This window comes from Neoarius graeffei, chromosome 2, assembly GCF_027579695.1.
Source record: "Neoarius graeffei isolate fNeoGra1 chromosome 2, fNeoGra1.pri, whole genome shotgun sequence".
Taxonomy (NCBI): Eukaryota; Metazoa; Chordata; class Actinopteri; order Siluriformes; family Ariidae; genus Neoarius; species Neoarius graeffei.
The window spans coordinates 116,758,061-116,776,070 of NC_083570.1; the positions used below are offsets into that span (position 1 = coordinate 116,758,061).

The following is an 18,010-nucleotide window of genomic DNA, read 5'->3' on the forward strand; positions in this document are numbered from 1 at the left end:
CCCTGAGGGGGAAAAACATAAAAAAGAAAAAAAAAACATACAATAAGCTTGTTGCATAAGTGTGCACACCTTTAAACTAATACTTTGTTGAAGCACCTTTTAATTTAATTACAGCATTCAGTCTTTCTGGGTAGGAGTCGATAAGCCTGCCACATCTAGACTTGGCAATATTTGCCCACTTTTCCTTGCAAAAACACTCCAAATCTGTCAGATTGCGAGGGCATCTCTTGTGCACAGCCCTCTTCAGGTCACCCCACAGATTTTCAATTGGATTTAGGTCTGGGTTCTGGCTGGGCCATTCCAAAACTTTTTTGGGGGTCATTGTCATGCTGAAAGATGAAATTCCTCTTCATCTTCAGCTTTCTAGCAGACACCTGAAGGTTTTGGGCCAAAACTGACTGGTATTTAGAACTGTTCATAATTTCCTCCACCTTGACTAAAGCCCCTGTTCCAGCTGAAGAAGAACAACCCCAAAACATGATGCTGCCACCACCATGCTTCACCGTGGGTATGGTGTTCTTTTGGTGATGCACAATGTTGTTTTTGCGCCAAACATACCTTTTGGAATTGTGGCCAAAAAGTTCAATCTTGGTTTTATCAGACCATAACACATTTTCCCACATGCTTTTGGGAGAGTTGATGTATTTTTTTGCAAAATTTAGCCGGGCCTGGATGTTTTTCTTTGACCCTACCTCATAGTCCAGACATATGGAGAAAATGGGAGATTGTTGTCACATGTAGTCCACAGCCAGTACTTGGCAGAAATTCCTGCAGCTCCTTCAGTGTTGCTGTAGGCCTCTTGGTAGCCTCCCTGACCAGTTTTCGTCTTGTCTTTTCATCAATTTTGGAGGGACATCCAGTTCTGGGTAATGTCACTGTTGTCCCATATTTTCTCCACTTCTTGATGACTGTCTTCACTGTGCTCCATGGTATATCTAATGCCATGGAAATGTTTTTGTACCGTTCTCCTGACTGATACCTTTCAACAATGAGATCCCTTTGATGCTTTGTAAGCTCTCTGCAAACCATGGCTTTTGCTGGAGGATGCAGGGCTCGACATTAGCACTTGCCCGATGCCCCGGCGGTGTTTTTTACGTCTTTCGGGCCAGTTCGGGCCACTAAATTTGGTCAAACAGTGGCCCGGGCGGGCCAGTACGTTTTCGATACAAATTAACAAATTTTATTACTCATATTTTACCCAGAATTGTGAAGAAATTGTTTGTAAAATGAACCTTTTCGATATGAGGTCCGCCATCTTTGTTTTCGTCATGCTCCGCTCCGCGGCAGGAGTGTGTCATCTTCGTGCATCTTCGGAGATGTTCGAAATATGTTCAAACTCCACGCTCCCCAACCTGGCCAAAGGCCAGGTAAACAGTTTAAATACGATCGTGCATAAATCAACTATCGGGTGTTAACGAACAGCTTCATTTTGAACTCGGCAGCCAATCAGAGCGCGCGACGTCACGCTCGGTTTACAACTCGCCAAATCGTAAAACAGCATTTCAACACACGCGCTTTAGCTTCAGATGGTGTAAAATCGTTCAGACTTTGTATATTAAGGCAAGGCAAGGCAAGTTTATTTATATACACTGTGTGCACAATTATTAGGCAAGTGAGTACTCTGACCCTACCATTATTTCTATGCATGTTTTCCAACCGCAAGCTAGATACACTTGAATGCTAATTGGATTTAAGCATTCTCAGGTGGTATTTATTTGTGTAATGAGGGAGGGTGTGACCTAAAGTCATTAATACCCTATATTAAGGTGTGCATAATTATTAGGCAGCTTCTTTATCTCAGGCAAAATGGGCCAAAAAAGAGATTTAACAGACACTGAAAAGACAAAAATTGTAAAATACCTATCAGAGGGATGCAGCACTCTTGAAATAGCTAAGCTATAGAAATGTGAGCACAGAACAATCAAACGTTTTGTTGCAAATAGTCAACAGGGTCACAAAAAATGTGTGGAGAAGAAAAGACACAAATTAACCGCAAAAGACTTGAGAAAGATTAAACATGAAGCTACCAGGAACCCATTATCCTCCAGTGCCACAATATTCTAGAACTGCAACCGACCTGGAGTGTCCAGAAGGACAAGGTGTTCGGTGCTCAGAGACATGGCCAAGGTAAGGAAGGCTGAAACACAACCACCACTAAACAAGACTCACAAGTTGAAATGTCAAGATTGGGCCAAGAAATATCTGAAGACAGATTTTCCAAAGGTTTTATGGACGGATGAAATGAGAGTGACTCTGGATAGACCAGATGGATGGGCCCATAGCTGGATAACTAATGGACACAGGGCACTTTGACTCAGACACCAGCAAGGTGGTGGAGTGGTAATGGCATGGGCTGCTATTATTAAGGATGAGCTAGTTTGACCATTTCAGGTTGAAGATGGACTTAACATCAACTCCCAAACCTACTGCCAGTTTCTAGATACATTCTTCAAGCAGTGGTATGGGAAGAAGTCTGCATCATTCAAGAAGGCCATGATTGTTATGCAGAACAATGCACCATCACATGCACCCAAGTACTCCACTGCTTGGCGAGCCCACAAAGGCCTTAAAGATGACAAAGTAATGACATGGCCCCCTTCCTCACCTGACTTAAACCCTATTGAGTACTTGTGGCCCCTTCTTAAGCATGAGATTTACAGCGAGGGAAGACAATACACCACTCTGAATAGCATTTGGGAGGCCATGGTTGCTCCTGCACAAAAAGTTGATCGTCAACAAATCAAAAAACTAACAGACTGGATGGAAGGCTCATGGCAGTTATTGAAAAGAAGGGTGGCTATATTGGTCACTGAATATTTCTGAAATGCTAGAAGTGTTTATTTGTTAATTCTGAGTTGTTTATTTGTTACACTGAAAATTAAAATAAACAAGTGAGATGGGAAACTTTAAGCTTTTCATTTAGTTGCATAATAATTCTGCACACTAAATGTTGCCTAATAATTCTGCACACTTATATATTCCCCTGAGAAGGCCTAAACTCCCCTTTCCTTTGTTAATCATTCTGGTTTTAGGTTTATTAACAATTTGGATTGACTGAGAGCACTGTATTTGTTCAACGATAAAATTAATCATCAGGAATACAACTTGCCTAATAATTGTGCACACAGTGTAGCACATTTCATACACAATGGCAGTTCAATGTGCTTTACAGAAGTAAAAGCAGAACAGTAAACAATAGAAAATAAAATTACATAAAATAATTGGGGAAGAAAAATAATAAGAATTAAACAATAGTAGAAATTAAATTAATAAAATGAAATAAAGTTAATCAGCCTCGAGATTAATTATTATTATGGGTTTAACTCATAAAGCGCGCTCTTCCCGTGGCTCTTCCACGAGGATCACCAAAAATCGTCCCGCAGACACAATCTACGAGGATCACCAAAAATCATCCCGCAGACAAAATCTACGAGGATCACAGTAACAAAGAATTAAAGTAAAAGTAAAATCATTAAAATCCAAGATTAAAAAGAAATTAAAATAAAGTAAAATCATTAAAATCAAAATTAAAAGAAATTATGTTAAAGGAAATTAATTACTTAGGTAAAAATTAATCAAGTGAAAGCATCTGAAAACAGCTTTGTCTTGAGCCTGGATTTAAAACTAACAACAGTAGGAGCATTTTTGATATCATCTGGAAGTTGGTTCCAAAGCTTAGCAGCATAGCAACTAAAGGCTGCTTCACCACACTTCGTTTTGACAGCTGGTATTACTAGCAAGTTTTTCTCTTGTGATCTTAGAGACCTAGTTGGTGGATATAATTGAAACATATCCAGTAGGTAGCTGGGTCCCATCCCATTTAATGTTTTAAATAGAAGAAGTAGTGCTTTAAAGTCAATTCTATAGCTCACTGGAAGCCAGTGCAGAGACCTTAGGATTGGAGTGATATGAACTACCCTTTTTGTTCTTGTAAGAACCCTTGCTGCTGCATTTTGGATTAGTTGAAGCTCTTTGATGGTCTTTTTTGGAAGACCTGTGAAAAGACTATTGCAGTAATCAACCCTACTGGAGATGAAAGCATGAATAAGTTTTTCTAGATCATGTTTTGACATGAGACCCCTGAGTTTAGAAATGTTTTTTAGGTGATAGAATGCAGACTTTTTTACCACTTTCATATGACTGTTGAAGTTAAGTTCGCTGTCAATAATGACACCAAGGTTTTTGACAGTATCCTTTGCTTTAAGCCCCTTAGTTTCAAGAACAGTGGCAATCCTAAGCCTTTCCTCCTTTTTGCCAAATATAATTGCTTCAGTTTTATCTGCGTTCAGCTGAAGAAAATTGTGAGACATCCATTTGTTAATTTGGTCAATGCATCTATGAAGAGACTCAAGAGGGGCATAGTCATTAGGTGACATAGCTAAGTAAAGCTGAGTGTCATCTGCATAGCTATGGAAGTTTATTGAGTTATTCTTAATAATTTGTCCAAGTGGGAGCATATAAAGGTTGAATAGTAACGGTCCCAGGATTGAGCCCTGGGGAACCCCACAGTTCAAGGACACGGGTGATGAACTGTGGCCTCCAATGGCCACATAAAAAAAATCTTTGTTGTAGGTAAGATTTTAACCAGTTGATTACTATACCAGTAAATCCAACCCAATGCTCCAGTCGATGTAACAGTATGGAATGATCTACCGTGTCAAATGCAGCACTTAAGTCTAAAAGCACCAAGACTGATGTTTTACCAGCATCAGAATTAAGACGTAGGTCATTCATGACTTTAGTAAGAGCTGTTTCAGTGCTATGATTGGCACGAAAACCTGACTGAAACTTATCAAAACATCCGTTTAATGTCAGGAAGGCAGTTAATTGATTAAAAACAATTTTTTCAATTATTTTACCAACGAATGGCAAATTGGATATGGGCCTGTAGTTGTTGAGTACTGAGACATCCAGGTTATTCTTTTTCAGTAGGGGTTTTACAACCGCTTTTTTCAGAGATGAGGGAAACATGCCAGTTCGTAAGGAGGTGTTGATAATCTGAAGTACCTCGTCTGATATTAGGTGAAGAACAGATTTGAAAAAGACTGTAGGTAAAATGTCCAGTTCAGATGTGGAGGAGCTGAGACTTTGTACTGTTTTTCTCAGAGTCTCAACATCAATTAAACTAAATGTTGACATTGTATTACGACCCCCTCTCTCGTTATCCAATGGTTCCAGATTTTGAAGTGTTTGCACCTGTGTGGCTATATTCATACGTATTTTATCAATCTTTCCTTTGAAAAAAGATGCAAAGTCGTTGCATGTATTACCTGAGAGAAATTCAGAAGGCATTTGTTTTGATGGGTTTGTTAGCTTTTCAACTGTAGAAAATAGCACACGGGCATTGTTGATATTCCTATTAATAATGTCAGCAATAAAAGACTGTCTTGCTTTAGAAATTTCTAAGTTGTATTTACATAACATCCCTTTGTAGATTTGATAATGAATCTGGAGTTTAGATTTACGCCATTTTCTTTCAGACTTTCTACATTCCCTCTTTAACATTTTAACTGTTGGATTTAGTTTACCAGGGTGCTTTTCCTTTGTCTATGACTCTTTTGGTTTTTAAAGGAGCAATAGCATCCATAATATGATTCATTCTTGAATTAAAAATTTCCATTAGATCATCTGCACAATCTGAAGATTGACATGGGAGTTCTGAGAGTGCCTGCTCAAAAAGAGCTGCTGTGCCATTGGTAATTACCCTCTTTTTTACAGTCACAGACTTGTTTTGAAAGTGAGGGGAAATGGAAACATCAAAGAAAACACAGAAATGATCAGATATACCCAGGTCCATGACACTAGTAGATACATTAAGACCCTTAGTGATGACAAGGTCAAGGGTGTGGCCATGGGAGTGTGTTGGCCCTTGTACATGTTGTGTTAGGTTGAAGGCATCAATCAGTGTAAGAAATTCATTTGCATATGTGTTATCTGGATTATCAACATGGAAATTAAAATCCCCAGAAATAATAAGATTGTCAAACTCTAAACAAATATTTGACAACAGTTCCCCAAACTCCTCTAGGAACAGTGGTGCAGAAAGTCTTGGTGGTCTGTAAATAGTCAACACTAATATGTTAGAAGAACATTTTAGGATTGCACTTAGGTATTCAAAAGATGTAAAATCACCAAGAGTTGTCTGTTTGTACTGAAAACATGCCTTGTATATATTTGCTATTCCTCCTCCCCGTTTATTGGCTCTTCCAACACTCATGAAATCAAAGAGTGGGGGAGTTGCTTCAATAAGAGTAATAGAGCTACTTGATTGTTCAAGCCAAGTTTCAGTAAGAAGCATAAAATCCAGTTTGTATGTACCGATGAAGTCATTAATTAAAAAAGGCTTATTTAGTGATCTTACATTTTGAAGAGCTAGTTTTACAGTGAATGTGGGGATAATTTCCACAGAAGCGTTCTGTGGTTGTTTTGGAACTGGAAGGAGATTTGACGAGTTTACCCCATTGATAGGATGAATAAGAACACCTCTCCTTCGTGTTAGCACAGGAATAGAAAAGTACGTCGTGGGTCCCAGCTTATTTTCAAAACTACCATCTGGACCCAGATTATATCAGTTCGTTCCAACATGAAGGTCTTCACTGCTGCTGGTGAACTGTGGCTGTGCACATGGTCCTTGAGTCTTATCTGTAATCACAGGGGGAGGTGGTGCCCTCTGTTTCTTGGGTGCTGTGGCAGTTGGATATATCATTAGAGATTTTGGGGTACACAAGGCCTGACCATGAGACAGCTCTGTGTACGGTACTTGATTTGAGTGTCCTCTTGGGCTTGCCAAAGACACTCGGCTTAAAGACAATAGTCTCTCCATTTTCTCAGGAAAACGCAGTCTGGGGGGTGAAGGAGATACAGAGGGGCTTGGGGTTACATCCACTGCTGTTGTTGGTGATTGCCTATTGCCAGTCTCAGGAGGTTGTGGTGATGCTTGTTTATCTGATTGTCTTTCTGATAGTTCTGCCAGCTTACCCGTTAGCTCAGATATCATGTTGCTAGCCTTGGAAAGTGACGGGGATGTGTGTGGTGATAGCTCCACCCTCTGATCATTTTCCTGAACTGTATTGGGGGCAGATGAGTCAGCATGATCCTCTGTAGTTGCTGGGGGCTTAGTTGCCTTCGTTGGTGACAAGGAGTTTTGCTTGAATCCATCAGAGTGAGCGTTAGTCCCGCTTCTTTCTGCCTGCAGATTCACTGCTTGAGTTTGAACATCAACAGTGTGTTTCCGTACTGTTTTTGAGCCTTTGTTGATGTCCCTGGGAGGTTCAGTTTGTACCCAAACAGAGTTCGTATCAGTGTTGTTAGCTCCTTTCAGTGCAGCTACAGAGCGCTTATCAGAGAGTGTACCCAAGGTCGGCATGGAATGGTGGACAGAGTGTTGATAATGGTCTGCCAAGACTTTGGCACCAGTCCAGCTGAGTTCTGTGCTATTTGGGCTGAAAAAGGCTTTGCGTTTCCAGAAAAGGTTAAAGTTGTCAATAAAATTAATGCCAGAGGAAAAACATGTCTTTGCAAGCCAGGTGTTGAGACTGAGCAGTCGGGAAAACCCGTAATTGCCGATCACAGATCCTGGTAATGGACCACTGATAAAAAAAGGCATTCCAAGTCCATTTAGGGCAGAAAAAAGGTCTTTGAAAGATTTCCTCACAGTGAGCTGTTCCCTGAAAACATCATTTGCTCCAACATGCACAATAATGCGTTTAATTGATTTGTAGTTTGACAGCATTTTTGAAATGTTGTCTGTAGTCTCTGAGATGGAAACGTAAGGAAAACAGCACACAACCATGGACTCTCCTCCAATATTTTCCACAGTGAAATCACCCACAACAAGGGTTGTAGGATTAACAAGTGTTGGCGGCTGCTTTCTACCTCTACTGCGAGCTTTATTTTTGTTATTCAAATTCTGCCACTTTCTAGGAACTACTGGTTCCATGTCTGTAAGGCACTGAAATCTGTTCTGGAGTGTAATGGGCTGTGTATATCTGTAATTTTCAGCCCGGTGGTATTCATAGACTGTAGGTTTGATGGCATCAGACCGCAATGGAGTTGAAGTTAATGCCCTTTTGTTTTTGGGTCTAGCACCTTGTCTTTTCCAGCAATCAGTACTCACATTTTGCTTTGTGAAGTCAACGGATTCATCCAAGTTCCCATCATTCAGATGCTGAACATTCCCCGCATTCCCTTTAGCGGTATCGGCTGCTGGACTCCCTTCAATCCTTAATAGACGGGCATTAATCATAGATTCCAGGCTAGAAATTCTTTTTTCAAGCTCAGTCCATTTGTTACTAGAGTTCCTTGGTTTCCCCATTTTGCTATAATCCAGTCTTCTGTGTCAGTTGCTTTGTCTAACTTCTAGGTTATCTTGTTGAATGTAAGTAAAAAGAAAGCAAATAAGAAAAAATAGAGAAATAGTGAAAAAAGCAGAAAAGAGAAGTTCAAGCAGGAGCAAAGCAAAAAGCGTCCTACTCGCTTGAGTAGGAGGAGCGAAAAAATTAATAATTTATATCAAAATTAAATTAAAAATTAATATCAAAATTTCAGGATACACTGCCAAGAAATATGGCTACACATGTATCAACTTTTAGTGATTAAAGCATGAAGTATAAATGTTGATTGCTATGACTGAAATAGAAGAACAGATAAAATTATGTGGTAAATTAGATCTGATCCCATATATTATATTATTCAAATATCCAAAGATGATGAAATCTATCAAAATAGCCAAACTAGGTCTACATTAGTTCATTACAACAAAAATAACTATTCTGACCCTCTCTGGTACAACCAGACCATGCTAAACCCAGTATACCCCCAGTTCCTAGGGTATCTGCTGTTGCCATGGCAACGGTTTATGCAAATGAGCTGAATTTGCAAAAATGTACTACTAGTTCCCCCAAGGGCATATCCTGAAAATTTGGTGTTTATATCTTGTCTTATTAAAAAAATACAACATTTCACCCCTTTTTGGCTCACCTGAGCATACTGTACCTGTTAATTAGCTAATTAACAGGTAATTAGGGTTATAAATCACCCCCGAGCAGGTAAGGCTTTGCAAAAATCTCACGAGATTATTCCCCAAAGTCCACCCTTTCAGGAAATGTATGGTTTGTCAATGATTCTCATGATATTTTATTAATTAAGAAATAAAACTTCTTCATGGGCAATAAAAATGCCCATTTAAATCCAGCATGATAAGGGTTAGTATGCCACCCTCACCTTTCATCCACACTTGGGACTGGCCTGTGTGTGTCTTGTAGCTATTATATAAAGGTGTATTTAAAAAGTTCATTGTACCTCTATTTCCAGGGGTTAAATTGGGATTGGTTATGTGGGGGGGCTCTGCCTCGTACCCGCCCCTGTCCCCGCCGCCCTGCCCCAATATACTTTTTGGAAAATAACCCTCTAATTTGATAACCATATCATATTGCACAGAGATATACACCTTATCTGTGTGTTGTAGGCCTATGTGTGTCTTGTAGTGCCCCCCTACACATTATGGCAGTTTGAATGTGGATTGGTTGGCCAATGTAACAGATTGTACAGGTTGTTGTACATTGGTTTGAAGGAAATGATTAGTGGGGGGTCTGGGGGTCCTCCCCCAGAAGTTTTTTATTATCATACATGTTATTTGCTGAATTCTGGTGCATTTTAATAAGTTGTTAGCTGACTTTACAGAGGTAGGTTGAGCAATATCATGTTAAATCTTGTCACATGCCTACAGGTGAAAAATGTGAAGGAGAAATGTTCAGTGAGAAAATTTGAAGGCTTGCACAATCTTAAACCAAAACAGTTGATTTATTTTGGAGGATAAATGTTAAATATGCCAAAGCACTGTCAGTCAAATTGTCAATCAAATATATTCATGCAGTGAATGCAACCAAATACAAACAACACTATAACATTGGAAGCATTTATTATTATTGTTATTATTATGTATTCAATTATTTATTTGGCATGTGGTGCTTTTTGTATTGTCTAGAACATACATAAGATGAGCATATTATAGCAGCAAAATAGAAGCACAATCATTTGAATGCAGCAAAACTTTTGCTGCATTCAAATGATTGTGCTTCTATTTTGCTGCTATAATATGCTCATCTTATGTATGTTGTAGACAATACAAAAAGCACCACATGCCAAATAAATAACTGAATACATAATAATAACAATAATAATTACACTAATAATACACTAATAATATTAACAATAAATAATAATAAATTAACATTAAATTAAATATTAACAATAAATAATAAAACACTAATAATATTAACAATACAGTGAACATAATCATTATCATATTTTTTATTATTAAAAACAAAATATTAAATAATACTGAAGAGGGGAAAAATAATACTGATCTAAATATGTTGTGTTTTTATTTTTAGACAGTATGTGTTTTGCTAAACACATACTGTCTAAAAATAAAAACACAACATATTTAGATCAGTATTATTTTTTCCCCTCTTCAGTATTATTTGATATTTTGTTTTTAATAATAAAAAATATGATAATGATTATTTTAACCTTTAGCTGCTGACCTCTAAAAATCCAAGACAACAAAACAATTTATTAACCTTCTTGTATAAAAGTGAAATTGACTGTATCGACAGTTAAGTAAGGCTAGAGCACAAGACGAGTGTTTTGTTTATGTTTGCCAAAGGTAGCTAACTTGAGGCAACGTTAGGCTCAACTTTTGGTCAATCTCAGTAGCTAACTTTAACTGACATCTCCCCCTTCCCCCTGGCTAATTTCTGTCGATAACTGGGGACTATGGAAATTGAACTCGCCAAATGCACAGACAGTTCGTTCAAGCACCTCTGATGGATTAGGATCGTATGCAGGTAAAAGGGGAGACAGTGTACGGAGAAAATTATAAACAAGTCACAACGCTGAAACACAAGCCCAAAAACCCGCAAACCACGACTTCTGATTTTTTTTTAAAGCGAGCTCACAAAAAAAGAAACCCCAAAGTCGCTTATAAAAAGCGGAATTGGCAACCCACGCAGTGTTCCAGAAACCAGAATCTCTGATCGCAAGTTCTGTTCTAAATAGCTTTGACAGGTCGTCTTGTTATCAGGAAAACTATGATCTATCTCATAAAAGTCATGGGTTTATTGATTAATAAAACGATATTTAATTATTCAGAACTGAAAATCGTGAAAAGGGTTTGTTGCTTTTGATGTGTGCGTGATCATATGCCATCCGCTCCGAGCTTATGTGCCGGGGCTCAGCCCCGGACAGCCCCGGCCCAATTTAACCCCTGTCTATTTCTATAAGAATATCTACAGTGGTGAGAATTCAATATCTACAATGTTGAGAATATATGAGCCAAAGTTGAAACCATGACAAAAAAGGAAATATGTCTACATCACACGGTGGGTTACAGGCAAAGCTTATTCTATAAACAAGTTAGCTGCATGGTGAGGCAAAACTTAGCTTATTCTAAAACTTATACAAACAATTGTTAATGTAAAATGGTAATCAACAGCATGTGTTAAACGAACAGAGAACAAGAACAAAGGAAATTTTTAAATGTAACTAAGAAATTGATAGAACAAGAAATGCAAACAATAAAATATCAATGTGAACAAACAAAGATGTAATAATGTTAACAAAATATGAATAATCTTATTTTCATTAATTTCACCTTAAAATGCACCAGAATGCACGAATATGAATTGAAAAATCAAAATTTTCCAGGGGAGGGCCCCCGGACCCCCCTCTTTGTGCAAGCACTTATGGTGCTTGCAGCGGCTGCCTGTGGCAGCCGTGGTTCGGGTACCGCGCTCATTTGGGCCACCACATTTTCCATTTGGGACAGTAACTTTTCAATTCCACTGGACCAATGATAAATGCTTAATGTCTAGGCCTGGGATGCAACTGAATAAATGTCTGAACTTTATTTGGGGTTCATCACTATCATTTTAATTGATGGCAGGTGTGAACCCAAAAAGTCTGAATGCTGTAATTAAATCAAAAGGTGCTTAAACAAAGTATTAGTTTAAGGGTGTGCACACTTATGCAACCAGCTTATTGTAGGTTTTTATTTTTTTATGTTTTTCCCCCTAACAGATTTGTTTGTTTTTCAATTGAATTGTAGAGGTTATAGGTCACATTAAAGGTGGGAAATATTTCAAAATTATTTATCGTGGTCTCATTTTTTTTTTTACATCAGAAAAACTAATCATTTTAACAGGGTGTGTACATGTTTTATATCCACTGTGTGTATGTGTGTGTATACATGTATATATTTTTGTGTGTATGTATGTATGTATGTATGTATGTATGTATGTATGTATGTATACATCAGTGTTTTCCCCAGAAAAAAATTAAAGCCCTAAATTCTGGCATGATAAAACACAGACAATTGAGCGCCAACGCCGCGAAGTGAAACTAGGGGGGTGCGGGGGCATGCCCCACCTGGAAAATTTTTTGAAAATAGATGCTCTCAGGTGCATTTTCAGGGTCTCTGAGAGGTTTTAGATACATGATTAGAGGATAGATTTTAACAGTGCTTCAATGATTTCTGACCTAAATAGTATTAATGTAAACACATTTGAAATTTCACCTTAAAGTTCAGCATGCAAGTTAAACTGTTTTGTTATAGATTCCTTAGGTATACGATAGATTTGAAAATCTACGGGGATACCTTGCACTTAATTATCTATGATCAAGTAGTGTTGTAACAAAAATGTGCATGAAAATATGAACAGTGGTTTGGTCCATCTTATGCAATCCAATGAAGAGAATCGATCATCATGACCTCCTGTTGATCACAAAGGGATCTGAACCTCAGAACTGCCACTGTAAAATAAGTTGCTGTATTACTATAACTGTAATGATTTAGGATGTTTCTGATGCAATTACCATAATATATGTATAACTAAGATGCACTGAAAAGAAGAGTAAGGCAATGCATATTATAAAGTTTAAATTTTGGCACTTTATTAAATGGACTAAATTAAGATTAAAACATATTTAAAGGAAAAGAAAACTTAATTCATACATTTAAGTTTGCAGAAAGATTATGTATTTATAAAAACATTCATGAAGAGAATTTGTTAATAAGTGTCAAATGTAGCATAATTTCAAATAATAACGATAAGGATATTTAGCAGTGTGATGTCACTGTGAGCCTTTAACAAAAGAATAACCCGGAGCCTTCTTTTGTTAAATGGATCCCAGTGACATCACACTGCCAAAACTGCTTATGATTATTATTTGAAATTATGCTATATTTGACACATTTGGACAACTTCACTTTGTGAGAGTGTTTATAAGTACATAATTTTTCTGCAAACCCACACTAATGGATTAAGTTTTCTACTCCTTTAAAGCGGATTAATTCTCCTTGGCTTTTGCTTGGCCCAATGTTGGGCAGCCCTCTCATAGTCCGTCTCGCTGTCATCCATGCTGATGTGGATCAAATTGTCCAGCGAGTCTTCTCCTCACTTATTAAAATCAGTCGGCTTTGTCCGTCTGGTGGGGGACGACATCAGCAGCCAATGAGATCGCTTATAATGAATTGGAAGATTCCGGGATGTCTGACGTTTTCTTTCGATATTTTTATTGGACGGTTTGAACACGTGATCTTGACATAGCCAACAGATTACAGTTTGTTTACATCATACCATGCGGACATATTACTTTGACAGAATCAACACAAACATTGGAAAAAAGACCGCTTGTTTAACACAAATATCAATCAGTATGTAAATGGATCTGTTATTTGTTCTCCGATGTATCTAGTTACTTGTCGGTAGGAAATTTAACGTATCGGTATAAATCTAAGCGTATCGGATTTTAACTAAAGCGACTAAGCGTATTGGCAGGCAGAGCAAGCGTATCGGGCCCGACACGCTAAGGCCCACTTTACACGGGGACGGTATAAAACAAAAATGCAAAAGTCCGTTTTCGTTCTCACTTTTTTCAGCGTCTACATGACCGTTTTCAAGGAGAAAATCTGCGTCTATACGGTGACGCATAAATGTCTCCGCTATGTCTGCACGCATGCGCAACGTCTTCTGTCTTGTCTGATCTGCACATCTCCGCCGCTGTTCTGTCAAGTTATCCTACCAAGCCTACTACGCATGCGCGAAATCCAGGAGGGTAGGAAAATTCAACGGTAGTTTTGTCCCACCGATCAGCTGGGCTGATAGAAAATCGGTGAGAATTTCACGCATTTGCCGATTTTTATGTTTTGTGCGTATTGGTCGAGTCTTTGGCCGAGTCAAATAATTTGTAATGACTTGTTTTGAATAATAAAACGGTCTGTATGAGAACTTGCTAGGATAACTTTACAGAACACCGGTCCATTTGAGGTACTGTAGTGCTCGAGGGAGGAGCAGGAACAAACCGAAACTCTTAATCTGCCTTTATTAAGTAACACTCACTCTTGTTTCGGTGAAGAAGAGAAAAGGCAGTGTCCATCTCAGCAAAATAAACCCGTTCGGCTGCTAGTTTTGTTTTCAGTCTCGGGTTTATGGTTTCACGAGCGGCTTGAATAGGCGGCGCGCGCGTGCACGTGCGTGTGTAACTTGGCGACACCAAACTGAGGAGCTCCAGCTGGGCGGGTGAGCAGGAAAACAACATCTACTGCATTAAAACACAGAGCAGCTTGAAGGTCCGTTGGATCGATGTAATCAGACATGCTCTTACTTTTTTACTTACTTTCTTACTTCCCGGGCTGGCATGTGCAGTATATGACATATGTATGACGTAAACGCGTACCCGACGTGAGCAGATCCGAGCAGAGTTTCGCGTATTGGGTAGTTTAGACGGATATGCAACGGGGGCCGTTTTTAACTTATCCACTCTGGAAGGCGTTTTCAATTTTATCCGTTTTTCAGCCTCGGAAACGCCGTCCTCGTGTAAACGAAAGGCACTTCTGATAAAATATTTAGTCGTTTTTACCCGACAGCGTCCTCGTGTAAACGGGCCCTAAAACGCTTTGGGGAAAACCATGATATATATAAGGTACAGTGGTACTTTAAAGTTTGTGCACCCTTTAGAATTTTCTATATTTCTGCATAAATATGACCTAAAACATCATCAGATTTTCACACAAGTCCTAAAAGTAGATAAAGAGAACCCAGTTAAACAAATGAGACAAAAATATTATACTTGGTCATTTATTTATTGAGGAAAATGATCTAATATTACATATCTGTGAGTGGCAAAAGTATGTAAACCTCTAGGATTAGCAGTTAATTTGAAGGTGAAATTAGTCAGATGTTTTCAATCAATGGGATGACAATCAGGTGTGAGTGGGCACCCTGTTATATTTAAAGAACAGGGATCTATCAAAGTCTGATTTTCACAACACATTTGTGAAAGTGTATCATGGCACAAACAAAGGAGATTTCTGAGGACTTCAGAAAAAGTGTTGTTGATGCTCATCAGGCTGGAAAAGGTTACAAAACCATCTCTACAGAGTTTGGACTCCACCAATCCACAGTCAGACAGATTGTGTACAAATGGAGGAAATTCAAGACCATTGTTACCCTCCCCAGGAGTGGTCGACCAACAAAGATCACTCCAAGAGCAAGGCGTGTAATAGTCAGCTAGGTCACAAAGGACTTCTAGGTAACTTCTAAGCAATGGACCTTGTGCGCGTGACGTCACGGTCACGTGATTTCCTGTTTACACCGCCATATTGGGGATCACGCTTTCGCAAGTTTGATAGTGATACCCGCTGTCGCAATGTCTTCTTCTCAAGTCTGCCTCTCGACTTATGCTGAATCCCTGGATATCACAGCAAAAACTCGCTATAGAGATAAGATTGCTGTCTTAGAGGTCGACCCATATATCATTAGTAAGAGTGAAACCAAATCTGCGCTTGATTGTTCAAGTAATGAGCTGCCAGACGTAAGTTACCCCGATGTATATCACTATCTAATCAACACGCCAGGGGGTTACAGTGGTGAGTCACTAAAAGCCTACAAGTCACTAGAAGCTTACAGATATTTCTCCTCAGGATGGGTATGGAACGTGCTCGTTCATATGCGTGAAAAGCAACAAACCACTCCGTTAGACTTTTCTGGCCATGAGTGGGCATGATTGAAAATGGAAAGTATACTTGTATTGACTAAATTGGAATGGACTCACCGTTTTATCTTCCTGGGACCTTCTATTGAAGAGTTATAGCTATAACAGCTTCAGGGTTGAGGTGCAGAAAGTCGATGTTGCAACCCCTCAGCCCGCTCTCGCGCAGCCAGCCTCGCTCTCGCACAGCCTCTCAGCCCGCTCTCACGCAGCCTCTCAGCCCGCTCTCGTGCAGCCTCCTCTTGCGCAGCCTCGCAGCCCGCTCTCGCGCAGCCCGCTCTCGCGCAGCCAGCCTCGCTCTCAGCCCACTCTCGATGTGTGGATCATATGCGAGCAGGATGGTGTTATTGTGAGTGGCCACTGCACATGTATGGCAGGTCTGGGAGAAGTCTGCTCACACGTAGCAGCAACACTTCTTCCTCTGCTCTTGATCAGCGGGGAACTGGTAAAACGATAAACCCTTCATGCTTTTTCTGTTAGAGCACCCTACTGCCACACAACAAGCCATTCTGACTGAAAATGTTAATCACTCCAAAAATTCCCGCATGTGAAGTGAGCTGCAGCTTGATACCCAATATGGTGGATAAACAAACTTGACCTCTGACCTATGACGTTGGTGCACAAGGTCCATTGAAGGCCTCTCTCACATTGGCTAATGTTAATGTTCATGGGTCCACCATCAGGAGAACACTGAACAACAATGGTGTGCATGGCAGGGTTGCAAGGAGAAAGCCACTGCTCTCCAAAAAGAACATTGCTGCTCCTCTGCAGTTTGCTAAAGATCATGTGGACAAGCCAGAAGGCTATTGGAAAAATGTTTTGTGGACGGATGAGACCAAAGTAGAACTTTTTATTTTAAATGAAAAGCATTATGTTTGGAGAAAGGAAAACACTGCATTCCAGCATAAGAACCTTATCCCATCTGTGAAACATCGTGGTGGTAGTATCATAGTTTGGGCCTGTTTTGCTGCATCTGGGCCAGGACGGCTTGCCATCATTGATGGAACAATGAATTCTGAATTATACCAGCAAATTCTAAAGGAAAATGTCAAGAGATCTGTCCATGAACTGAATCTCAAGAGAAGGTCGGTCATGCAGCAAGATAATGACGCTAAGCACACAAGTCATTCTACAAAAGAATGGTTAAAAAATAAATTAATGTTTTGGAATGGCCAGGTCAAAGTCCTGACCTTAATCCAATCGAAATGTTGTGGAAGGACCTGAAGCGAACAGTTCATGTGAGGAAACCCACAAACATCCCAGAGTTGAAGCTGTTCTGTACGGAGGAATGGGCTAAAATTCCTCCAAGCCGGTGTGCAGGACTGATCAACAGTTACCGCAAACGTTTAGTTGCAGTTATTGCTGCACAAGGGGGTCACACCAGATACTGAAAGCAAAGGTTCACATACTTTTGCCACTCACAGATATGTAATATTGGATCATTTTCCTCAATAAATAAATAACCAAGTATAATATTTTTGTCTCATTTGTTTAACTGAGTTCTCTTTATCTACTTTTAGGACTTGTGTGAAAATCTGATGATGTTTTAGGTCATATTTATGCAGAAATATAGAAAATTCTAAAGGGTTCACAAACTTTCAAGCACCACTGTATATGAGAGAGAGTTAGCTAAAGGTCAGTTAAATAATTGTTCATAAGAGAACACATTTTTCAAAATAAATAAATAATTTATGGAACCTTTTGCTGGTCATTGTCTCTGTGGCTGTGAGTCGACTGTTGCGTAGGTCACACTGTCCAAATCTGATGTTGTATTTTTCTCAGCAGATGGTCTGAACCTTCGTTTGCACTGAACACTGGCATTATTAATTTTTTCATCCTGCAGAGAGATTCAGGTGATTAACCTTCATAAAACTGCTTGTTTTTTTTTCTTTCTTTCTTGTGGAACCTTATTGTGCAATTTGCTGTATATCCCGTTTACTGTACTGCATTCAACTTG

The 18,010-nt window shown here is 39.2% G+C and overlaps 1 protein-coding gene across 4 annotated transcripts in view; it reads right to left on the reverse strand.

Annotated features, from left to right (window-relative positions):
- The window catches only part of LOC132882145 (butyrophilin subfamily 1 member A1-like), a 64,702-nt gene that overhangs the window by 26,093 nt on the left and 20,599 nt on the right, over positions 1-18,010 (reverse strand). For 2 of the 4 annotated variants that reach the window (XM_060915414.1, XM_060915413.1), the window contains exon 7: positions 17,752-17,890. In XM_060915414.1, coding sequence (XP_060771397.1) covers positions 17,762-17,890 — 129 coding nt within the window. In that variant the 3' untranslated portion in view covers positions 17,752-17,761. Of the gene's footprint in view, positions 1-11,584; positions 12,814-17,751; positions 17,891-18,010 lie in introns of those variants that run through there. The other 2 variants (XM_060915412.1, XM_060915415.1) reach the window with 2 other exon arrangements.